Genomic DNA, 26057 nt, shown 5'->3' with positions numbered 1-26057 from the left:
CTAGTCACCGAGGCTCGACCTGATAATCCATAACGCCCTTCATTATCATAACCACGCCCACTCACATAAATTAATACGATTATCTCTCGAATCAGCATAATTTATATGCATAATTACATCAATTAACATAAATTCGGATAAATTATGCAAATTTTTAATTTCATTTAATTTTCATTATTTTCATCAATTTTCATAACACCTATATATACAACAGTGTACACAGACAGTGTACACACACTGTACACACAGTGTACACACACAGTGTAAACACAGTATAACCACACACAGAGTGTACACACACACAGTGTAAACACACAGAGTGTACACACACAGTGTAAACACACAGAGAAAACACACAGTGTAAACACACACACAGTGTACACACACAGAGTCTACACACACAGTGTACACACACGCATTGTGTACACACACAAACAGTGTACACACACATTGTGTACACACACACACATTATGTACACACACACACATTGTGTACACACACAGTGTACACACACACAGTGTACACACTGTGCACACACAGTGTACACACACACAGTGTACACACACAGTGTACACACAGACACATTGCGTACACACACAGTGTACACACAGACACATTGCGTACACACACAGTGTATACACACACAGTGTACACACACACACACAGTGTACACACACACACAGTGTACACACACACATTGTGTACACACACACAGTGTACACACACACACAGTGTACACACACACAGTGTACACACACTGTGTACACACACACAGTGTACACACACACACAGTGTACACACACATACAGTGTACACACAGTGTACACACACACAGTGTACACACACATACAGTGTACACACAGTGTACACACACACAGTGTACACACACACAGTGTACACACAGTGTACACACACAGTGTACACACACAGTGTACACACACATTGTGTACATACACACAGTGTACACACACACACAGTGTACACACACACAGTGTACACACAGTGTACACACACACACACAGTGTACACACACACACACAGTGTACACACACACAGTCCACACACACACTGTCCACACACACACAGTGTACACACACACACTGTACACACACAGTGTACACACACACACACACAGTGTACACACACACACAGTGTACACACACAGTGTACACACACACATATTGTACACACACAGTGTACACACACAGTGTACACACACACAGTGTACACACACACAGTGTACACACATACTGTACACACACACAGTGTACACCCACACACAGTGTACACACACACACTGTACACACAAAGTGTACACACACACAGTGTACGTACACACACAGTGTATACACAATAATGTCCACGTTGTTGTTGTAGCTGAGCCCACGCACCCAAGGGAGGGAGCAATGAAAATGAATCTAAATCAACTTAAACTCCAATCCCGCTCTGTGACGTCACCACTCAGCATTACTTCATCGGCGTGAAACGCCAGGGTGAGGTGTACCTCGCTAGTGACGTCATGTCACCATGGTATTCCACCGCGCTCTTGAGCGTGACGTCACCTCCGCTTGGGTCACTGCCGATTGAGTTCCAGTGCCAATCCTTATTTGGGCAAAGCTACGCCCAGTGACGGCAACTCATTAACATAATTTATTCGTTAAAGCCGGCGAGTTCATTGCCCACGACACATGGGACGAGTACATTAACATAATATATTTATTCTCTATTTAGTTACGGAGCCGCTCATTGTGGGAGGAGCGTGTATCGTTCCCCGGATGTGACGTCATGTCACCTGCTGCTGCGTGACGTCTGGAGGTAACAGCACTGAAATCCGAGGTGAGAAATTCTCATTGCGATTGTGGTTGTTGTTGTGGTGGTTGTGGTGGTGATTGTTGTTGTTTACCAAGGTAGAGCCTCTCTCTCGTAGGGATGTCAGTTGAGTAGCAGCGAGCATGGGAATCGATGTCCAGGTTGGAACTTTACAACGCGGGGCCTAGCCACGCGGGGCCTTGCCTCCTGCCCTCGCCTGATTGCATTCACTTTAATTATCTCGCTTAAGTTTAATTTGTCTTCACCCGGCTCGCCACTTTGTAACTTTGTTTTATTGTAAATATTCACGCAGTTTTTATTTTCTTTTGTTAGCAGGCCAAGCCCGCTTGGGCTGCTATACCGCTCTTGTTATCAGAAGCGACCTGCCCACAACAACACAAGGTGAGGCTTTGTCAACGTGTGTGAATGTTTTGACTTAAAACTTTGGTGACTGCAGGAATTAATATTCTTGGTTCTTTCGGTAAAGTCACGTAGATAGAAAATAAAATTAAAATAACAGATATATTTTTTTACAATGAAGCAAAAAACCCCACAACGTTTCTATGGCAACATTAATGTTGAAGATGCGAGGGCTTACAGGAATATTTATGACATTTGCCTTCTCATTGCATGCCATGACAGGCTGTTTGCACAGTCACACATAGTCACTGTAAGATGATTTTCTTGGTCGTGTTTTTGTTTTGTTGCTTGTTGTGGTTGCACCCGATTCAAGAGCCGAATGGCTCACGGGACTATAACCAAAATAAATCAAACTGAAAATCAAAAAACTGAAACCGCGTGATGAATTTGGGAAAGTTTTTCACTGCATCTCCAAATATATATGAAAGGCAAAGTTGTGATTGTGTGTGTTGTCTGTTCAAAATGTTTAGCGTACTTCCCGACATGCAACAAACTGGAAATTTGCCATGTGGGTACTTTCCAGACTGTACACCATACAAACATTATACAAATACACTTTTAGTTTATTTTTGGGGGGTAGAGGGGAGCTCAATAATGTATAGAGTTTTTTGCACGGCAAGTGAGCTGTGACGTCAAATCTGTCACGTGACCCTCGCATGTGGAAGCGTAACTCACTGTAGTGTAGCGGTTAGCGTTGTCTGTGTGTGTCTGTGTGTGTGTTTGTGTGTCTGTGTGTGTCTGTGTGTGTGTCTGTGTGTGTCTGTGTGTGTGTCTGTGTGTGTGTCTGTGTGTGTCTGTGTGTGTGTCTGTGTGTGTCTATGTGTGTCTTTGTGTCTGTGTGTGTGTGGAAGCGTAACGCATTGTAGTGTAGCGGTTAGCGCTACGCTGCGCTACGAACCCGGCGACCCGAGTTCGATTCCCGCTCACGGCCACCACCGGTGATAATTGTTTGAACCGGTCCTGGGCCTCCCCTAGGTCGACTCAGCCTCAAACGAGTAACTGCTGTGGTGTGAACATCGCCACTGGGGAGACAAAGGCGGCCGGACGTGGTGGATCCAAGTCCCGGGCGAAGCCAGGTAGTACAGCTAGTCGTGAATACATGAATGAATATAGACGTGTAAGTCACGTGTGACTGTATATATTCATTCCTCCATGGCTCGATACTGACGTGTAGATGGTGTGGATATTCTTATTTTCTGTCTGCAGCTGAGACTGGTCTAATGGAGCAAAGGCAGTCAGCACAGCAGCTCTGTACGACAAGTCAACAATGCGACCAGCGTGCATACAGCATGGATCAGCCTGGAAATTTGACACAGCACCAGAGAACTCGCACAGGAGAGAAACCCTTCAAGTGCACTGTGTGTGGGAAGACATTTTCAGGTTCATTTGCTCTTAAAACACACCAGAGAACACACACGGGAGAGAAACCCTTCAAGTGCAGTGTGTGTGGGAAGGCATTTTCAGATTCATCTCATCTTCAAAGACACCAGAGAACACACACGGGAGAGAAACCCTTTAAATGCACTGTGTGTGGGAAGACATTTTCAGATTCATCTACTCTTAAAACACCAGAGAACACACACGGGAGAGAAACCCTTCAGGTGCAGTGTGTGTGGGAAGACATTTTCAGATTCATCTACTCTTAAAACACACCAGAGAACACACACGGGAGAGAAACCCTTCAGGTGCAGTGTGTGTGGGAAGACATTTTCAGATGTATCTACTCTTAAAACACACCAGAGAACACACGGGAGAGAAACCCTTCAGGTGCAGTGTGTGTGGGAAGACATTTTCAGATTAATCTACTCTTAAAACACACCAGAGAACACACACGGGAGAGAAACCCTTCAGGTGCAGTGTGTGTGGGAAGACATTTTCAGATTCATCTACTCTTAAAACACACCAGAGAACACACACAGGAGACAAACCCTTCAAGTGCAGTGTGTGTGGAAAGGCATTTTCAGATTCATCTCATCTTCAAAGACACCAGAGAACACACACGGGAGAGAAACCCTTCAAGTGTACTGTGTGTGGAAAGGCATTTTCAGTTTCATCTACTCTTAAAAAACACCATAGAACACACACGGGAGAGAAACCCTTCAAGTGCACTGTGTGTGGGAAGGCATTTGCACAGTCATCTGCTCTTAAAATCACCAGAGAACACACACGGGAGAGAAACCCTTCAAGTGCAGTGTGTGTGGGAAGACATTTTCAGATTCATCTGCTCTTAAAACACACCAGAGAACACACACAGGAGAGAAACCTTTCAAGTGCACTGTATGTGGGAAGGCATTTGTACAGTCATTTACTCTTAAAATACACCAGAGAACACACACGGGAGAGAAACCCTTCAGGTGCAGTGTGTGTGGGAAGACATTTTCAGATTCATCTACTCTTAAAAAACACCAGAGAACACACACGGGAGAGAAACCCTTCAGGTGCAGTGCGTGTGGGAAGGCATTTTCACAGTCATCAAATCTTCAAGTACACCAGAGAACACAAAAGCATCAGAAGATCCACAAGGAGCGGAGTCAGAGTCTGAAATCAGCTTGTGAAAGTCAAAGTGCCGCAATGAGCCCATCCCTCATGAAACACGAACCGGAAGAAAATCCCAGCTTGGACACTTTTAAAGGTATCGAGGTGAAATGTGAAGAGGTGATGGTGAAATGTGAAGAAGTGATGGTGAAGAGGGAAGAAGTGATGGTGAAGAGCGAAGAAGCGATAGTGAAGAGGGAAGAAGTGAAGGTGAAATGTGAAGATGAAGATTCAACTCCAAAATGGGACCTTCACATCGATGGAGGCAACGTAAAGCAGGAGGAGAATTCTGACTGTGAGGCAGAGCGAGGCAACTCCCAGCAGTTTGTGGAAGTGGAGGTGTGGGTGGACTTCCTCCGAGACAATACAAAGTCAATTGGAGACCCGGTAGATGTGTAAGCTTGAGATGATGTCGCTCCAATAGATGCACCTTTGTCATAGGCCTTTAATGACAAGAACGTGAAGTTGAACACTCAGCTCCTAGGTTCAACCTGCAGAGTAAGGGTGGCCAGTGTTTGTGGACCTTTGGGTTGGGTAGATCTCTAACCAGGAGCGAGAGACAAGCCCCCAAGCATTCACTATGTTATGATAATTGCTTTTACATGGTGCTTGCTTTATCGCCTCGGCAACTCGGAGTTTTGTGTCGTACCACGTCTGAAACACTCGAAGAGCATCCCCAAGTAGCAGCTGCCCCTGTGTGGCACAAGGTGGTGGCCCTGCACCAGCCTGCATGTGGACAAGAGCCTGTCAGTAGGGGGTGATGATTGATGCGTCATCTCAGTTATGTAGTTTGTAGGCAATCTTGATTCGAAGCTTTCGTGACTGCAGGATTCCACACTCTTGAGTTCTTTCGGTAAAGTCACCACGTGGGTAGAAACATAACAGGTCACGGCGTTTAGATCACAACACAAGCAATCGTCATCAGGTGGGACAACCACAGCAAGAGAAACTGCTGAAGTAGTAGGCGTCTACTCCAGCAGTTTCTTCTTCTTGCTGCTGTGCTTGTCCCACCTGATGACGATTGCTTGTGTTGCCATCGAAGTGCCGTGATCTATTATTTGTAGCGTAATGTTTAGAATTTGATACATTTTGACCCAGACGCCAGCATGCAACGGCCTACTCGTTTTGAATGACGCAACAATAGTACGTTGTACATACACTGTTAAGCAGACGGTGTGTATTTGTAAAATAACTTCTTGTTAATACGATGTAACGTGATGCAGTCAATTTCGCTGCAGTAATTCAATGTTAATATGCCCGTCAATAAGTTAGAATGAATACTTGTCTTATTGTGCGCATACATGTAATATTTTGTCTGAGGGTCACACATTGATTAAGTGATGTTAGGACAAAGTGTGTGTGTTTTGGAAGTAACCTGTACAGAGAACTCAGGTGAGACCCGTTGTTCTTGTGATACAGGTCAAAGGGTATTTTTGTGTTTCCCGAAGCGTCTGCCTCTGGAGCAACTCATCATCTTTGAAATAGTGAGCACGCTCGGATCATTCATCAGTTACAAGGCATACCACTTAAAAGTTACACGTATAGGAGGAGGTACATTCTCTACAACACGAATTGTAGTTTTGTCTTACGTGTTGACGTAGATTTTGTCTAACTGGGACTAGAAATGCTCCTTGCTGATTCACGTCTGGATGTTCGTACCTATCGGTTGAAGCAAACCCCACTGCTCTTGTTGAGACGCTGTGCACCAATAAGGGTCCAATACATTGACGGCCTTCAGGCCAGGAAAGTCACTACATTTGCACACGAAGGACGCATTCACGCAAGTACCCCATGCTCCGTTTTGAAGTTTTAAAATGAAACATCTTTGAATTGTGTTGTGTTTTGATTTACATTATTTCTTCATTAAAAGTTCATTTTACATCTGGAAGACTTCGTTGAGAAGGACATTTTGTGTGAATTTTCTCTCGTCGTTAAGTAGACGGCCTTGCCGGGGGTTCAGTTCGATGCGGACTTTCACCTGGTAGGGGATCGCGGGATCGAGATGAGGCGACACGGAGCTGCTGGCCGTCTGCAGATCGATTCCAACGTAATCGAGCGTCTGTCCCTGCGCGTCCGTCGTTCGCATGCAGGGGGTGCGTGTAGGTTTACAGCGCCCCCTGCATGAAAACGACAAAGTGCAGCGTTCATCACGGATAAGGTTGTGCGCTTATTTTTTAAATGTTATTCTTTTATAAGGTGATGTTGATATCGAAAACTGGCACATAACTGGCATGCCATAAATAGGAAATTAACACTGCTTATTCGAATCAATGTATTCATATATGTTGATAAACTGTTTTCAAGCAGATTTTGTCTCAAACGGCGACTACAGGGACCACGTGATTGTTTAAAAATGTCTTTGATTATAACTATAATTGCCTATAATTCGTCATGTGTAGCTTATTTAGACTATAATTTATTCACTACCCAAACTGTATTGACTTGAAAACATAGAGCTGATATTTATTCTTGTTCTTTCGGTAAAGTCACGTAGAAGGGAAACAATAAAATAACAAAAATATAAAACAATTACATTCTCACGACATTTCGACTGCAACACAAGCAATCATCATCAGGTGTCACACAGGCACACACACAGAGACTCAGGCACACACAGAGATACAGGCACACAGTGTACACACACAGTGTACACACAGTGTACACACACACAGTGTACACACAGTGTATACACACAGTGTACACACACAGTGTATACACAGTGTGTATACACAGTGTACACACACACAGTGTATACACAGTGTACACACAGAAACAGTGTGTACACACAGAAATGTCCATGTTGTAGTTGCTGAGCTCACGCACGCAAGGGGTCTCTGTTCAAGAGATGGAGCAATGTAAAATGAATCTAAATCAACTTAAACTCCAACTCCGCTCTGTGACGTCACCACTCAGCATTACTTCATCGGTGTGAAACGCCAGGGGGAGGTGTGCCTCGCTAGTGACGTCATGTCACCAATGTATTCCCACCCTCGGCCACCGCACCCTTGAGCGTGACGTCATCTCTGCTTGGTCACTGCCGATATCTGTTCCGGTACAATCCTTATTTGGGCAAAGCTACGCCCAGTGACTGGCGGGTCATTAACATAATGAGTTCGTGAAAGCCGTCGCGAGTTGATTGCGACGGGTTCAGCACCCAAGCCCTCATCCCTCGACATATGGCCCGGGCTCGTTAACATAATTTATTCATATTCTTAGTTTTTTCGGTAAAGTCACATTGAAGAGAAACAACAAAATAACAAAATATATATAAAACAATAAAAAAATTCTCACGACGTTTCGACCATAACTCAAACGGTCATCATCAGGTGTGTCGGTTTGCATAAATGTATTTCGAAAACGGCATATTTATTTATTTATATATATATAAAAATAACGTTTGCGTCACGCGCAACGATTGGCAGTTTGCCCAGGACTAGTCCATCTATTTTTTGAAAAGAGGAGGGGGGAGACGAAATTTGTTTTTATGTATGCTGTCTGAAAGCCACTGTAAGCGTGAACAATCAATCAAGAACTGAAATGATTTATCAAATCTTTCCAATGATTGCTAAGATAGAATCCATCTTCTCGGTTGAAATTGTCTCTGTGCTTGTATATGTGGATAGCCTCATGAACGAATCTCTCATGGAAGCCAGATGGCTTACAGAGAACCTCCGTCTTGAAAAAGTCAATGGCATGTGAGCCTACTGAATTAGAACAATGATCTGCTACGGCCGAGGTGTTGGTCCTACCGTGTTTAAGGTCTGCTTTATGTTCACGAATGCGGTCCGAGATATGGCGTTTGGTTTCTCCAATGTAACTACTACCACAGAGGCAACTTAGTTTGTAGACACCAGGGTATTGTATGTCCGGAATCACATCTTTTACAGACGGAACCAGATCACGGATTTTATGTAATGTGTTGAAACGGACCTGGATCTTGTGTTTATTCAAGATTTTGGAGATCTTTTTTGTGATCCCAGCAATGTAGGGTAAAGTGATGGTTTTGAAAGGCTCCTCAAGAGGGTTCTTCTTCATGGTTTGAGTGATAGCTTTGCGGATTGTATAGTCGGAGTAACCATTAGCCCTAAGAGCTTGGTGTACGTGCTTGAGTTCACTGCTTATGTGTTCCTGGTCGGATATGCATTGGGCTCTATGATACAGAGTCTTGATGAGAGAATTCTTCTGTGATGGATGGTGGTGGGAATCCGGTTTCAGATAAGCATCCGTATGGGTAGCTTTCCTGTAGACAGAGTGGCTCATTGAACCATCAGGTCTCTTTTTAATTAGGACATCCAAAAAAGGTATCTTGCCATCTATTTCGACTTCCATGGTAAATCTGATGGCTGGGTGTATGGAATTGATGTGGTCGAAGAATTGGTCTAGAGCAGGCCGGCCATGTGGCCAGATGACAAAAGTGTCATCCACGTACCTCTTCCATAAGGTTGGGCGCAGAGTGGCAGTCTGGATGGCGTCAGTCTCAAATTTCTCCATGAAAATGTTAGCTATAACTGGAGAAAGGGGGGAGCCCATTGGGGTGCCCTCAGTTTGTTTGTAGAAAGTTCCATTCCAAGTGAAGTATGTATTGGTTAAACAGTGTCTCACCAGGGGGGGTACCTCAGTGTTTAGTCCTTGATGAACCAAGTCTTCAATGATTGCAATGGTGTCAGGTACAGGAACCTTGGTGAATAAGGAAACTACATCAAAACTGACAAGCAGGTCGTCTGGGGACAGGGAAATACCCTTGATTGTTGATACCAGGTGAGTAGAATTTTGTACCGCAGAGGTGGTCTTTCCAGTGAAAGGACGCAGGATTTCAGACAAAAAACGAGCTAGTTTGTAGGTGGGGGAGCTGATAGTAGAGACTATGGGACGAAGAGGTGTATCAACTTTATGTATTTTTGGTAAGCCGTATAATCTTGGTGGCCTGGCAGCAGAAGGTTTCAACGAAAACTGTTTAGATTGATCAATTAATGCGGTTGAATCAGAAATTATTTTGTTGGTTTGTGTGACGAGGCTGTTGGTGGGATCTCTTTTTATTTTTGTATAACTACCATCGTCGAGTAATTCTTTAATTTTGTTGTTGTATTCTATTTTATCCATGATGACAGTAGCATTGCCTTTGTCAGCTGAGAGAACTACAATATCATTCCTCTTTTTTAATTTATATAATTCAAAACGCTCATCTTTGCTGAGGTTGCTAGCTGGCATCTTAGCGTTTTTGAGGGTTGCAGCGATTTCAGATCTTGCTACGTCTGCAGCGATGTGACCCAGGCCCCTGAGAGCAACGTCTACTTGGGCAATTATATCATTAACTGGTATGTGTTTAGGTGTGACTGCAAAGTTTAGACCTTTAGCTAAAACGGATTTCAGACCATCGGAAATAGAACTGTTACTGCGATTAATTACGACTTTATTAACGTCTAACTTTTTGGTGTGTGGGTCCGGTCTTTTGTTGAAGAGGAGGTTAAATTTGGAAATCAGGTTTTCCTTACATTTGGTCGACATAGTAGCAGCTGAAGAGGCAGTCATATTGTCTACATGTTCCCAATCCGATGTGGACATTATTGCCGTCAATGATAAGTGTGATTTGTAGAGTGTCTTGTCTAACTGATCTAGTTCTGTGCGTATAAGTCTGATTTTTTCTGAGATAAGAGCTAAGCTAGTTTTGAAAAGAATTCGATTCGCATTAGAAGAAGTTACAGTAGCAGAGGTGAGTGTAAATGCGATTGGTATTACCCCAGAGTCGCGGCATCTCTTCAGGAAGGTGAGAGACTCGATCAGCTGAGCTTTCTTATCCCGGAGTTTGTTGAAGGATCTTAAAGTTATGTGAAAACCCTCCCCATAGAGGCGATTAAATTTTGATTTAAAGCTTTCGTGACTGCAGTAATTCATATTCTTAGTTTTTTCGGTAAAGTCACGTTGAAGAGAAACAACAAAATAACAAAATATATATAAAACAATAAAAAAATTCTCACGACGTTTCGACCATAACTCAAACGGTCATCATCAGGTGTGTCGGTTTGCATAAATGTATTTTGAAAACGGCATATTTATTTATTTATATATATATATATATATGAAAAAATAACGTTTGCGTCACGTGCAACGATTGGCAGTTTGCCCAGGACTAGTCCATCTATTTTTTTTTAAAAGAGGAGGGGGGAGACGAAATTTGTTTTTATGTATGCTGTCTGAAAGCCACTGCAAGCGTGAACAATCAATCAAGAACTGAAATGATTTATCAAATCTTTCCAATGATTGCTAAGATAGAATCCATCTTCTCGGTTGAAATTGTCTCTGTGCTTGTATATGTGGATAGCCTCATGAACGAATCTCTCATGGAAGCCAGATGGCTTACAAAGAACCTCCGTCTTGGAAAAGTCAATGGCATGTGAGCCTACTGAATTAGAACAATGATCTGCTACGGCCGAGGTGTTGGTCCTACCGTGTTTAAGGTCTGCTTTATGTTCACGAATGCGGTCCGAGATATGGCGTTTGGTTTCTCCAATGTAACTACTACCACAGAGGCAACTTAGTTTGTAGACACCAGGGTATTGTATGTCCGGAATCACATCTTTTACAGACGGAACCAGATCACGGATTTTATGTAATGTGTTGAAACGGACCTGGATCTTGTGTTTATTCAAGATTTTGGAGATCTTTTTTGTGATCCCAGCAATGTAGGGTAAAGTGATGGTTTTGAAAGGCTCCTCAAGAGGGTTCTTCTTCATGGTTTGAGTGATAGCTTTGCGGATTGTATAGTCGGAGTAACCATTAGCCCTAAGAGCTTGGTGTACGTGCTTGAGTTCACTGCTTATGTGTTCCTGGTCGGATATGCATTGGGCTCTATGATACAGAGTCTTGATGAGAGAATTCTTCTGTGATGGATGGTGGTGGGAATCCGGTTTCAGATAAGCATCCGTATGGGTAGCTTTCCTGTAGACAGAGTGGCTCATTGAACCATCAGGTCTCTTTTTAATTAGGACATCCAAAAAAGGTATCTTGCCATCTATTTCGACTTCCATGGTAAATCTGATGGCTGGGTGTATGGAATTGATGTGGTCGAAGAATTGGTCTAGAGCAGGCCGGCTATGTGGCCAGATGACAAAAGTGTCATCCACGTACCTCTTCCATAAGGTTGGGCGCAGAGTGGCAGTCTGGATGGCGTCAGTCTCAAATTTCTCCATGAAAATGTTAGCTATAACTGGAGAAAGGGGGGAGCCCATTGGGGTGCCCTCAGTTTGTTTGTAGAAAGTTCCATTCCAAGTGAAGTATGTATTGGTTAAACAGTGTCTCACCAGTGGGGGTACCTCAGTGTTTAGTCCTTGATGAACCAAGTCTTCAATGATTGCAATGGTGTCAGGTACAGGAACCTTGGTGAATAAGGAAACTACATCAAAACTGACAAGCAGGTCATCTGGGGACAGGGAAATACCCTTGATTGTTGATACCAGGTGAGTAGAATTTTGTACCGCAGAGGTGGTCTTTCCAGTGAAAGGACGCAGGATTTCAGACAAAAAACGAGCTAGTTTGTAGGTGGGGGAGCTGATAGTAGAGACTATGGGACGAAGAGGTGTATCAACTTTATGTATTTTTGGTAAGCCGTATAATCTTGGTGGCCTGGCAGCAGAAGGTTTCAACGAAAACTGTTTAGATTGATCAATTAATGCGGTTGAATCAGAAATTATTTTGTTGGTTTGTGTGACGAGGCTGTTGGTGGGATCTCTTTTTATTTTTGTATAACTACCATCGTCGAGTAATTCTTTAATTTTGTTGTTGTATTCTATTTTATCCATGATGACAGTAGCATTGCCTTTGTCAGCTGAGAGAACTACAATATCATTCCTCTTTTTTAATTTATATAATTCAAAACGCTCATCTTTGCTGAGGTTGCTAGCTGGCACCTTAGCGTTTTTGAGGGTTGCAGCGATTTCAGATCTTGCTACGTCTGCAGCGATGTGACCCAGGCCCCTGAGAGCAACGTCTACTTGGGCAATTATATCATTAACTGGTATGTGTTTAGGTGTGACTGCAAAGTTTAGACCTTTAGCTAAAACGGATTTCAGACCATCGGAAATAGAACTGTTACTGCGATTAATTACGACTTTATTAACGTCTAACTTTTTGGTGTGTGGGTCCGGTCTTTTGTTGAAGAGGAGGTTAAATTTGGAAATCAGGTTTTCCTTACATTTGGTCGACATAGTAGCAGCTGAAGAGGCAGTCATATTGTCTACATGTTCCCAATCCGATGTGGACATTATTGCCGTCAATGATAAGTGTGATTTGTAGAGTGTCTTGTCTAACTGATCTAGTTCTGTGCGTATAAGTCTGATTTTTTCTGAGATAAGAGCTAAGCTAGTTTTGAAAAGAATTCGATTCGCATTAGAAGAAGTTACAGTAGCAGAGGTGAGTGTAAATGCGATTGGTATTACCCCAGAGTCGCGGCATCTCTTCAGGAAGGTGAGAGACTCGATCAGCTGAGCTTTCTTATCCCGGAGTTTGTTGAAGGATCTTAAAGTTATGTGAAAACCCTCCCCGTAGAGGCGATTAAATTTTGATTTAAAGCTTTCGTGACTGCAGTAATTCATATTCTTAGTTTTTTCGGTAAAGTCACGTTGAAGAGAAACAACAAAATAACAAAATATATATAAAACAATAAAAAAATTCTCACGACGTTTCGACCATAACTCAAACGGTCATCATCAGGTGTGTCGGTTTGCATAAATGTATTTTGAAAACGGCATATTTATTTATTTATATATATATGAAAAAATAACGTTTGCGTCACGCGCAACGATTGGCAGTTTGCCCAGGACTAGTCCATCTATTTTTTTTGAAAAGAGGAGGGGGTAGACGAAATTTGTTTTTATGTATGCTGTCTGAAAGCCACTGTAAGCGTGAACAATCAATCAAGAACTGAAATGATTTATCAAATCTTTCCAATGATTGCTAAGATAGAATCCATCTTCTCGGTTGAAATTGTCTCTGTGCTTGTATATGTGGATAGCCTCATGAACGAATCTCTCATGGAAGCCAGATGGCTTACAAAGAACCTCTGTCTTGGAAAAGTCAATGGCATGTGAGCCTACTGAATTAGAACAATGATCTGCTACGGCCGAGGTGTTGGTCCTACCGTGTTTAAGGTCTGCTTTATGTTCACGAATGCGGTCCGAGATATGGCGTTTGGTTTCTCCAATGTAACTACTACCACAGAGGCAACTTAGTTTGTAGACACCAGGGTATTGTATGTCCGGAATCACATCTTTTACAGACGGAACCAGATCACGGATTTTATGTAATGTGTTGAAACGGACCTGGATCTTGTGTTTATTCAAGATTTTGGAGATCTTTTTTGTGATCCCAGCAATGTAGGGTAAAGTGATGGTTTTGAAAGGCTCCTCAAGAGGGTTCTTCTTCATGGTTTGAGTGATAGCTTTGCGGATTGTATAGTCGGAGTAACCATTAGCCCTAAGAGCTTGGTGTACGTGCTTGAGTTCACTGCTTATGTGTTCCTGGTCGGATATGCATTGGGCTCTATGATACAGAGTCTTGATGAGAGAATTCTTCTGTGATGGATGGTGGTGGGAATCCGGTTTCAGATAAGCATCCGTATGGGTAGCTTTCCTGTAGACAGAGTGGCTCATTGAACCATCAGGTCTCTTTTTAATTAGGACATCCAAAAAAGGTATCTTGCCATCTATTTCGACTTCCATGGTAAATCTGATGGCTGGGTGTATGGAATTGATGTGGTCGAAGAATTGGTCTAGAGCAGGCCGGCTATGTGGCCAGATGACAAAAGTGTCATCCACGTACCTCTTCCATAAGGTTGGGCGCAGAGTGGCAGTCTGGATGGCGTCAGTCTCAAATTTCTCCATGAAAATGTTAGCTATAACTGGAGAAAGGGGGGAGCCCATTGGGGTGCCCTCAGTTTGTTTGTAGAAAGTTCCATTCCAAGTGAAGTATGTATTGGTTAAACAGTGTCTCACCAGTGGGGGTACCTCAGTGTTTAGTCCTTGATGAACCAAGTCTTCAATGATTGCAATGGTGTCAGGTACAGGAACCTTGGTGAATAAGGAAACTACATCAAAACTGACAAGCAGGTCGTCTGGGGACAGGGAAATACCCTTGATTGTTGATACCAGGTGAGTAGAATTTTGTACCGCAGAGGTGGTCTTTCCAGTGAAAGGACGCAGGATTTCAGACAAAAAACGAGCTAGTTTGTAGGTGGGGGAGCTGATAGTAGAGACTATGGGACGAAGAGGTGTATCAACTTTATGTATTTTTGGTAAGCCGTATAATCTTGGTGGCCTGGCAGCAGAAGGTTTCAACGAAAACTGTTTAGATTGATCAATTAATGCGGTTGAATCAGAAATTATTTTGTTGGTTTGTGTGACGAGGCTGTTGGTGGGATCTCTTTTTATTTTTGTATAACTACCATCGTCGAGTAATTCTTTAATTTTGTTGTTGTATTCTATTTTATCCATGATGACAGTAGCATTGCCTTTGTCAGCTGAGAGAACTACAATATCATTCCTCTTTTTTAATTTATATAATTCAAAACGCTCATCTTTGCTGAGGTTGCTAGCTGGCACCTTAGCGTTTTTGAGGGTTGCAGCGATTTCAGATCTTGCTACGTCTGCAGCGATGTGACCCAGGCCCCTGAGAGCAACGTCTACTTGGGCAATTATATCATTAACTGGTATGTGTTTAGGTGTGACTGCAAAGTTTAGACCTTTAGCTAAAACGGATTTCAGACCATCGGAAATAGAACTGTTACTGCGATTAATTACGACTTTATTAACGTCTAACTTTTTGGTGTGTGGGTCCGGTCTTTTGTTGAAGAGGAGGTTAAATTTGGAAATCAGGTTTTCCTTACATTTGGTCGACATAGTAGCAGCTGAAGAGGCAGTCATATTGTCTACATGTTCCCAATCCGATGTGGACATTATTGCCGTCAATGATAAGTGTGATTTGTAGAGTGTCTTGTCTAACTGATCTAGTTCTGTGCGTATAAGTCTGATTTTTTCTGAGATAAGAGCTAAGCTAGTTTTGAAAAGAATTCGATTCACATTAGAAGAAGTTACAGTAGCAGAGGTGAGTGTAAATGCGATTGGTATTACCCCAGAGTCGCGGCATCTCTTCAGGAAGGTGAGAGACTCGATCAGCTGAGCTTTCTTATCCCGGAGTTTGTTGAAGGATCTTAAAGTTATGTGAAAACCCTCCCCGTAGAGGCGATTAAATTTTGATTTAAAGCTTTCGTGACTGCAGTAATTCATATTCTTAGTTTTTTCGGTAAAGTCACGTTGAAGAGAAACAACAAAATAACAAAATATATATAAAACAATAAAAAAATTCTCACGACGTTTCGACCATAACTCAAACGGTCATCATCAGGTGTGTCGGTTTGCATAAATGTATTTTGAAAACGGCATATTTATTTATTTATTTATATATATGAAAAAATTACGTTTGCGTCACGCGCAACGATTGGCAGTTTGCCCAGGACTAGTCCATCTATTTTTTTTGAAAAGAGGAGGGGGTAGACGAAATTTGTTTTTATGTATGCTGTCTGAAAGCCACTGTAAGCGTGAACAATCAATCAAGAACTGAAATGATTTATCAAATCTTTCCAATGATTGCTAAGATAGAATCCATCTTCTCGGTTGAAATTGTCTCTGTGCTTGTATATGTGGATAGCCTCATGAACGAATCTCTCATGGAAGCCAGATGGCTTACAAAGAACCTCCGTCTTGGAAAAGTCAATGGCATGTGAGCCTACTGAATTAGAACAATGATCTGCTACGGCCGAGGTGTTGGTCCTACCGTGTTTAAGGTCTGCTTTATGTTCACGAATGCGGTCCGAGATATGGCGTTTGGTTTCTCCAATGTAACTACTACCACAGAGGCAACTTAGTTTGTAGACACCAGGGTATTGTATGTCCGGAATCACATCTTTTACAGACGGAACCAGATCACGGATTTTATGTAATGTGTTGAAACGGACCTGGATCTTGTGTTTATTCAAGATTTTGGAGATCTTTTTTGTGATCCCAGCAATGTAGGGTAAAGTGATGGTTTTGAAAGGCTCCTCAAGAGGGTTCTTCTTCATGGTTTGAGTGATAGCTTTGCGGATTGTATAGTCGGAGTAACCATTAGCCCTAAGAGCTTGGTGTACGTGCTTGAGTTCACTGCTTATGTGTTCCTGGTCGGATATGCATTGGGCTCTATGATACAGAGTCTTGATGAGAGAATTCTTCTGTGATGGATGGTGGTGGGAATCCGGTTTCAGATAAGCATCCGTATGGGTAGCTTTCCTGTAGACAGAGTGGCTCATTGAACCATCAGGTCTCTTTTTAATTAGGACATCCAAAAAAGGTATCTTGCCATCTATTTCGACTTCCATGGTAAATCTGATGGCTGGGTGTATGGAATTGATGTGGTCGAAGAATTGGTCTAGAGCAGGCCGGCCATGTGGCCAGATGACAAAAGTGTCATCCACGTACCTCTTCCATAAGGTTGGGCGCAGAGTGGCAGTCTGGATGGCGTCAGTCTCAAATTTCTCCATGAAAATGTTAGCTATAACTGGAGAAAGGGGGGAGCCCATTGGGGTGCCCTCAGTTTGTTTGTAGAAAGTTCCATTCCAAGTGAAGTATGTATTGGTTAAACAGTGTCTCACCAGTGGGGGTACCTCAGTGTTTAGTCCTTGATGAACCAAGTCTTCAATGATTGCAATGGTGTCAGGTACAGGAACCTTGGTGAATAAGGAAACTACATCAAAACTGACAAGCAGGTCGTCTGGGGACAGGGAAATACCCTTGATTGTTGATACCAGGTGAGTAGAATTTTGTACCGCAGAGGTGGTCTTTCCAGTGAAAGGACGCAGGATTTCAGACAAAAAACGAGCTAGTTTGTAGGTGGGGGAGCTGATAGTAGAGACTATGGGACGAAGAGGTGTATCAACTTTATGTATTTTTGGTAAGCCGTATAATCTTGGTGGCCTGGCAGCAGAAGGTTTCAACGAAAACTGTTTAGATTGATCAATTAATGCGGTTGAATCAGAAATTATTTTGTTGGTTTGTGTGACGAGGCTGTTGGTGGGATCTCTTTTTATTTTTGTATAACTACCATCGTCGAGTAATTCTTTAATTTTGTTGTTGTATTCTATTTTATCCATGATGACAGTAGCATTGCCTTTGTCAGCTGAGAGAACTACAATATCATTCCTCTTTTTTAATTTATATAATTCAAAACGCTCATCTTTGCTGAGGTTGCTAGCTGGCACCTTAGCGTTTTTGAGGGTTGCAGCGATTTCAGATCTTGCTACGTCTGCAGCGATGTGACCCAGGCCCCTGAGAGCAACGTCTACTTGGGCAATTATATCATTAACTGGTATGTGTTTAGGTGTGACTGCAAAGTTTAGACCTTTAGCTAAAACGGATTTCAGACCATCGGAAATAGAACTGTTACTGCGATTAATTACGACTTTATTAACGTCTAACTTTTTGGTGTGTGGGTGTGGTCTTTTGTTGAAGAGGAGGTTAAATTTGGAAATCAGGTTTTCCTTACATTTGGTCGACATAGTAGCAGCTGAAGAGGCAGTCATATTGTCTACATGTTCCCAATCCGATGTGGACATTATTGCCGTCAATGATAAGTGTGATTTGTAGAGTGTCTTGTCTAACTGATCTAGTTCTGTGCGTATAAGTCTGATTTTTTCTGAGATAAGAGCTAAGCTAGTTTTGAAAAGAATTCGTTTCGCATTAGAAGAAGTTACAGTAGCAGAGGTGAGTGTAAATGCGATTGGTATTACCCCAGAGTCGCGGCATCTCTTCAGGAAGGTGAGAGACTCGATCAGCTGAGCTTTCTTATCCCGGAGTTTGTTGAAGGATCTTAAAGTTATGTGAAAACCCTCCCCGTAGAGGCGATTAAATTTTGATTTAAAGCTTTCGTGACTGCAGTAATTCATATTCTTAGTTTTTTCGGTAAAGTCACGTTGAAGAGAAACAACAAAATAACAAAATATATATAAAACAATAAAAAAATTCTCACGACGTTTCGACCATAACTCAAACGGTCATCATCAGATGTGTCGGTTTGCATAAATGTATTTTGAAAACGGCATATTTATTTATTTATATATATGAAAAAATAACGTTTGCGTCACGCGCAACGATTGGCAGTTTGCCCAGGACTAGTCCATCTATTTTTTGAAAAGAGGAGGGGGGAGACGAAATTTGTTTTTATGTATGCTGTCTGAAAGCCACTGTAAGCGTGAACAATCAATCAAGAACTGAAATGATTTATCAAATCTTTCCAATGATTGCTAAGATAGAATCCATCTTCTCGGTTGAAATTGTCTCTGTGCTTGTATATGTGGATAGCCTCATGAACGAATCTCTCATGGAAGCCAGATGGCTTACAAAGAACCTCCGTCTTGGAAAAGTCAATGGCATGTGAGCCTACTGAATTAGAACAATGATCTGCTACGGCCGAGGTGTTGGTCCTACCGTGTTTAAGGTCTGCTTTATGTTCACGAATGCGGTCCGAGATATGGCGTTTGGTTTCTCCAATGTAACTACTACCACAGAGGCAACTTAGTTTGTAGACACCAGGGTATTGTATGTCCGGAATCACATCTTTTACAGATGGAACCAGATCACGGATTTTATGTAATGTGTTGAAACGGACCTGGATCTTGTGTTTATTCAAGATTTTGGAGATCTTTTTTGTGATCCCAGCAATGTAGGGTAAAGTGATGGTTTTGAAAGGCTCCTCAAGAGGGTTCTTCTTCATGGTTTGAGTGATAGCTTTGCGGATTGTATAGTCGGAGTAACCATTAGCCCTAAGAGCTTGGTGTACGTGCTTGAGTTCACTGCTTATGTGTTCCTGGTCGGATATGCATTGGGCTCTATGATACAGAGTCTTGATGAGAGAATTCTTCTGTGATGGATGGTGGTGGGAATCCGGTTTCAGATAAGCATCCGTATGGGTAGCTTTCCTGTAGACAGAGTGGCTCATTGAACCATCAGGTCTCTTTTTAATTAGGACATCCAAAAAAGGTATCTTGCCATCTATTTCGACTTCCATGGTAAATCTGATGGCTGGGTGTATGGAATTGATGTGGTCGAAGAATTGGTCTAGAGCAGGCCGGCCATGTGGCCAGATGACAAAAGTGTCATCCACGTACCTCTTCCATAAGGTTGGGCGCAGAGTGGCAGTCTGGATGGCGTCAGTCTCAAATTTCTCCATGAAAATGTTAGCTATAACTGGAGAAAGGGGGGAGCCCATTGGGGTGCCCTCAGTTTGTTTGTAGAAAGTTCCATTCCAAGTGAAGTATGTATTGGTTAAACAGTGTCTCACCAGGGGGGGTACCTCAGTGTTTAGTCCTTGATGAACCAAGTCTTCAATGATTGCAATGGTGTCAGGTACAGGAACCTTGGTGAATAAGGAAACTACATCAAAACTGACAAGCAGGTCGTCTGGGGACAGGGAAATACCCTTGATTGTTGATACCAGGTGAGTAGAATTTTGTACCGCAGAGGTGGTCTTTCCAGTGAAAGGACGCAGGATTTCAGACAAAAAACGAGCTAGTTTGTAGGTGGGGGAGCTGATAGTAGAGACTATGGGACGAAGAGGTGTATCAACTTTATGTATTTTTGGTAAGCCGTATAATCTTGGTGGCCTGGCAGCAGAAGGTTTCAACGAAAACTGTTTAGATTGATCAATTAATGCGGTTGAATCAGAAATTATTTTGTTGGTTTGTGTGACGAGGCTGTTGGTGGGATCTCTTTTTATTTTTGTATAACTACCATCGTCGAGTAATTCTTTAATTTTGTTGTTGTATTCTATTTTATCCATGATGACAGTAGCATTGCCTTTGTCAGCTGAGAGAACTACAATATCATTCCTCTTTTTTAATTTATATAATTCAAAACGCTCATCTTTGCTGAGGTTGCTAGCTGGCATCTTAGCGTTTTTGAGGGTTGCAGCGATTTCAGATCTTGCTACGTCTGCAGCGATGTGACCCAGGCCCCTGAGAGCAACGTCTACTTGGGCAATTATATCATTAACTGGTATGTGTTTAGGTGTGACTGCAAAGTTTAGACCTTTAGCTAAAACGGATTTCAGACCATCGGAAATAGAACTGTTACTGCGATTAATTACGACTTTATTAACGTCTAACTTTTTGGTGTGTGGGTCCGGTCTTTTGTTGAAGAGGAGGTTAAATTTGGAAATCAGGTTTTCCTTACATTTGGTCGACATAGTAGCAGCTGAAGAGGCAGTCATATTGTCTACATGTTCCCAATCCGATGTGGACATTATTGCCGTCAATGATAAGTGTGATTTGTAGAGTGTCTTGTCTAACTGATCTAGTTCTGTGCGTATAAGTCTGATTTTTTCTGAGATAAGAGCTAAGCTAGTTTTGAAAAGAATTCGTTTCGCATTAGAAGAAGTTACAGTAGCAGAGGTGAGTGTAAATGCGATTGGTATTACCCCAGAGTCGCGGCATCTCTTCAGGAAGGTGAGAGACTCGATCAGCTGAGCTTTCTTATGTGAAAACCCTCCCCGTAGAGGCGATTAAATTTTGATTTAAAGCTTTCGTGACTGCAGTAATTCATATTCTTAGTTTTTTCGGTAAAGTCACGTTGAAGAGAAACAACAAAATAACAAAATATATATAAAACAATAAAAAAAAATTCTCACGACGTTTCGACCATAACTCAAACGGTCATCATCAGGTGTGTCGGTTTGCATAAATTTATTTTGAAAACGGCATATTTATTTATTTATATATATTTAAAAAATAACGTTTGCGTCACGCGCAACGATTGGCAGTTTGCCCAGGACTAGTCCATCTATTTTTTGAAAAGAGGAGGGGGGAGACGAAATTTGTTTTTATGTATGCTGTCTGAAAGCCACTGTAAGCGTGAACAATCAATCAAGAACTGAAATGATTTATCAAATCTTTCCAATGATTGCTAAGATAGAATCCATCTTCTTGGTTGAAATTGTCTCTGTGCTTGTATATGTGGATAGCCTCATGAACGAATCTCTCATGGAAGCCAGATGGCTTACAAAGAACCTCCGTCTTGGAAAAGTCAATGGCATGTGAGCCTACTGAATTAGAACAATGATCTGCTACGGCCGAGGTGTTGGTCCTACCGTGTTTAAGGTCTGCTTTATGTTCACGAATGCGGTCCGAGATATGGCGTTTGGTTTCTCCAATGTAACTACTACCACAGAGGCAACTTAGTTTGTAGACACCAGGGTATTGTATGTCCGGAATCACATCTTTTACAGACGGAACCAGATCACGGATTTTATGTAATGTGTTGAAACGGACCTGGATCTTGTGTTTATTCAAGATTTTGGAGATCTTTTTTGTGATCCCAGCAATGTAGGGTAAAGTGATGGTTTTGAAAGGCTCCTCAAGAGGGTTCTTCTTCATGGTTTGAGTGATAGCTTTGCGGATTGTATAGTCGGAGTAACCATTAGCCCTAAGAGCTTGGTGTACGTGCTTGAGTTCACTGCTTATGTGTTCCTGGTCGGATATGCATTGGGCTCTATGATACAGAGTCTTGATGAGAGAATTCTTCTGTGATGGATGGTGGTGGGAATCCGGTTTCAGATAAGCATCCGTATGGGTAGCTTTCCTGTAGACAGAGTGGCTCATTGAACCATCAGGTCTCTTTTTAATTAGGACATCCAAAAAAGGTATCTTGCCATCTATTTCGACTTCCATGGTAAATCTGATGGCTGGGTGTATGGAATTGATGTGGTCGAAGAATTGGTCTAGAGCAGGCCGGCCATGTGGCCAGATGACAAAAGTGTCATCCACGTACCTCTTCCATAAGGTTGGGCGCAGAGTGGCAGTCTGGATGGCGTCAGTCTCAAATTTCTCCATGAAAATGTTAGCTATAACTGGAGAAAGGGGGGAGCCCATTGGGGTGCCCTCAGTTTGTTTGTAGAAAGTTCCATTCCAAGTGAAGTATGTATTGGTTAAACAGTGTCTCACCAGGGGGGGTACCTCAGTGTTTAGTCCTTGATGAACCAAGTCTTCAATGATTGCAATGGTGTCAGGTACAGGAACCTTGGTGAATAAGGAAACTACATCAAAACTGACAAGCAGGTCGTCTGGGGACAGGGAAATACCCTTGATTGTTGATACCAGGTGAGTAGAATTTTGTACCGCAGAGGTGGTCTTTCCAGTGAAAGGACGCAGGATTTCAGACAAAAAACGAGCTAGTTTGTAGGTGGGGGAGCTGATAGTAGAGACTATGGGACGAAGAGGTGTATCAACTTTATGTATTTTTGGTAAGCCGTATAATCTTGGTGGCCTGGCAGCAGAAGGTTTCAACGAAAACTGTTTAGATTGATCAATTAATGCGGTTGAATCAGAAATTATTTTGTTGGTTTGTGTGACGAGGCTGTTGGTGGGATCTCTTTTTATTTTTGTATAACTACCATCGTCGAGTAATTCTTTAATTTTGTTGTTGTATTCTATTTTATCCATGATGACAGTAGCATTGCCTTTGTCAGCTGAGAGAACTACAATATCATTCCTCTTTTTTAATTTATATAATTCAAAACGCTCATCTTTGCTGAGGTTGCTAGCTGGCATCTTAGCGTTTTTGAGGGTTGCAGCGATTTCAGATCTTGCTACGTCTGCAGCGATGTGACCCAGGCCCCTGAGAGCAACGTCTACTTGGGCAATTATATCATTAACTGGTATGTGTTTAGGTGTGACTGCAAAGTTTAGACCTTTAGCTAAAACGGATTTCAGACCATCGGAAATAGAACTGTTACTGCGATTAATTACGACTTTATTAACGTCTAACTTTTTGGTGTGTGGGTCCGGTCTTTTGTTGAAGAGGAGGTTAAATTTGGAAATCAGGTTTTCCTTACATTTGGTCGACATAGTAGCAGCTGAAGAGGCAGTCATATTGTCTACATGTTCCCAATCCGATGTGGACATTATTGCCGTCAATGATAAGTGTGATTTGTAGAGTGTCTTGTCTAACTGATCTAGTTCTGTGCGTATAAGTCTGATTTTTTCTGAGATAAGAGCTAAGCTAGTTTTGAAAAGAATTCGTGTCGCATTAGAAGAAGTTACAGTAGCAGAGGTGAGTGTAAATGCGATTGGTATTACCCCAGAGTCGCGGCATCTCTTCAGGAAGGTGAGAGACCAATCGCATTTACACTCACCTCTGCTACTGTAACTTCTTCTAATGCGAAACGAATTCTTTTCAAAACTAGCTTAGCTCTTATCTCAGAAAAAATCAGACTTATACGCACAGAACTAGATCAGTTAGACAAGACACTCTACAAATCACACTTATCATTGACGGCAATAATGTCCACATCGGATTGGGAACATGTAGACAATATGACTGCCTCTTCAGCTGCTACTATGTCGACCAAATGTAAGGAAAACCTGATTTCCAAATTTAACCTCCTCTTCAACAAAAGACCGGACCCACACACCAAAAAGTTAGACGTTAATAAAGTCGTAATTAATCGCAGTAACAGTTCTATTTCCGATGGTCTGAAATCCGTTTTAGCTAAAGGTCTAAACTTTGCAGTCACACCTAAACACATACCAGTTAATGATATAATTGCCCAAGTAGACGTTGCTCTCAGGGGCCTGGGTCACATCGCTGCAGACGTAGCAAGATCTGAAATCGCTGCAACCCTCAAAAACGCTAAGATGCCAGCTAGCAACCTCAGCAAAGATGAGCGTTTTGAATTATATAAATTAAAAAAGAGGAATGATATTGTAGTTCTCTCAGCTGACAAAGGCAATGCTACTGTCATCATGGATAAAATAGAATACAACAACAAAATTAAAGAATTACTCGACGATGGTAGTTATACAAAAATAAAAAGAGATCCCACCAACAGCCTCGTCACACAAACCAACAAAATAATTTCTGATTCAACCGCATTAATTGATCAATCTAAACAGTTTTCGTTGAAACCTTCTGCTGCCAGGCCACCAAGATTATACGGCTTACCAAAAATACATAAAGTTGATACACCTCTTCGTCCCATAGTCTCTACTATCAGCTCCCCCACCTACAAACTAGCTCGTTTTTTGTCTGAAATCCTGCGTCCTTTCACTGGAAAGACCACCTCTGCGGTACAAAATTCTACTCACCTGGTATCAACAATCAAGGGTATTTCCCTGTCCCCAGACGACCTGCTTGTCAGTTTTGATGTAGTTTCCTTATTCACCAAGGTTCCTGTACCTGACACCATTGCAATCATTGAAGACTTGGTTCATCAAGGACTAAACACTGAGGTACCCCCCCTGGTGAGACACTGTTTAACCAATACATACTTCACTTGGAATGGAACTTTCTACAAACAAACTGAGGGCACCCCAATGGGCTCCCCCCTTTCTCCAGTTATAGCTAACATTTTCATGGAGAAATTTGAGACTGACGCCATCCAGACTGCCACTCTGCGCCCAACCTTATGGAAGAGGTACGTGGATGACACTTTTGTCATCTGGCCACATGGCCGGCCTGCTCTAGACCAATTCTTCGACCACATCAATTCCATACACCCAGCCATCAGATTTACCATGGAAGTCGAAATAGATGGCAAGATACCTTTTTTGGATGTCCTAATTAAAAAGAGACCTGATGGTTCAATGAGCCACTCTGTCTACAGGAAAGCTACCCATACGGATGCTTATCTGAAACCGGATTCCCACCACCATCCATCACAGAAGAATTCTCTCATCAAGACTCTGTATCATAGAGCCCAATGCATATCCGACCAGGAACACATAAGCAGTGAACTCAAGCACGTACACCAAGCTCTTAGGGCTAATGGTTACTCCGACTATACAATCCGCAAAGCTATCACTCAAACCATGAAGAAGAACCCTCTTGAGGAGCCTTTCAAAACCATCACTTTACCCTACATTGCTGGGATCACAAAAAAGATCTCCAAAATCTTGAATAAACACAAGATCCAGGTCCGTTTCAACACATTACATAAAATCCGTGATCTGGTTCCGTCTGTAAAAGATGTGATTCCGGACATACAATACCCTGGTGTCTACAAACTAAGTTGCCTCTGTGGTAGTAGTTACATTGGAGAAACCAAACGCCATATCTCGGACCGCATTCGTGAACATAAAGCAGACCTTAAACACGGTAGGACCAACACCTCGGCCGTAGCAGATCATTGTTCTAATTCAGTAGGCTCACATGCCATTGACTTTTCCAAGACGGAGGTTCTTTGTAAGCCATCTGGCTTCCATGAGAGATTCGTTCATGAG

General features: G+C 42.3%; 1 protein-coding gene and 1 long non-coding RNA gene across 2 annotated transcripts in view; one reads left to right on the top strand and one right to left on the bottom strand.

The window, feature by feature from the left end:
* Nucleotides 1–1782: 1782 nt before the first annotated feature.
* On the top strand, nt 1783–3882 carry LOC142909414 (uncharacterized). Its single transcript, XR_012932326.1, has 4 exons — nt 1783–1837; nt 2144–2212; nt 3206–3306; nt 3437–3882. It is a non-coding gene; the product is annotated as an uncharacterized LOC142909414 (long non-coding RNA).
* A 1369-nt stretch (nt 3883–5251) lies between these two features.
* The window catches only part of LOC142909411 (uncharacterized), a 42742-nt gene continuing 21936 nt past the window's right edge, over nt 5252–26057 (bottom strand). The window contains exon 3 of the mRNA XM_076059728.1: nt 5252–5256. Coding sequence (XP_075915843.1) covers nt 5252–5256 — 5 coding nt within the window. The remainder of the gene's footprint in view (nt 5257–26057) is intronic.

The sequence above is a fragment of the Petromyzon marinus genome, unplaced genomic scaffold, assembly GCF_048934315.1.
Source record: "Petromyzon marinus isolate PM22_M1 ecotype Great Lakes invasive population unplaced genomic scaffold, UKy_Petmar_22M1.pri1.0 PM_G_Scaffold_120, whole genome shotgun sequence".
Classification (NCBI taxonomy): domain Eukaryota; kingdom Metazoa; phylum Chordata; class Hyperoartia; order Petromyzontiformes; family Petromyzontidae; genus Petromyzon; species Petromyzon marinus.
This window is presented reverse-complemented; position numbering and strand designations above follow the sequence as displayed.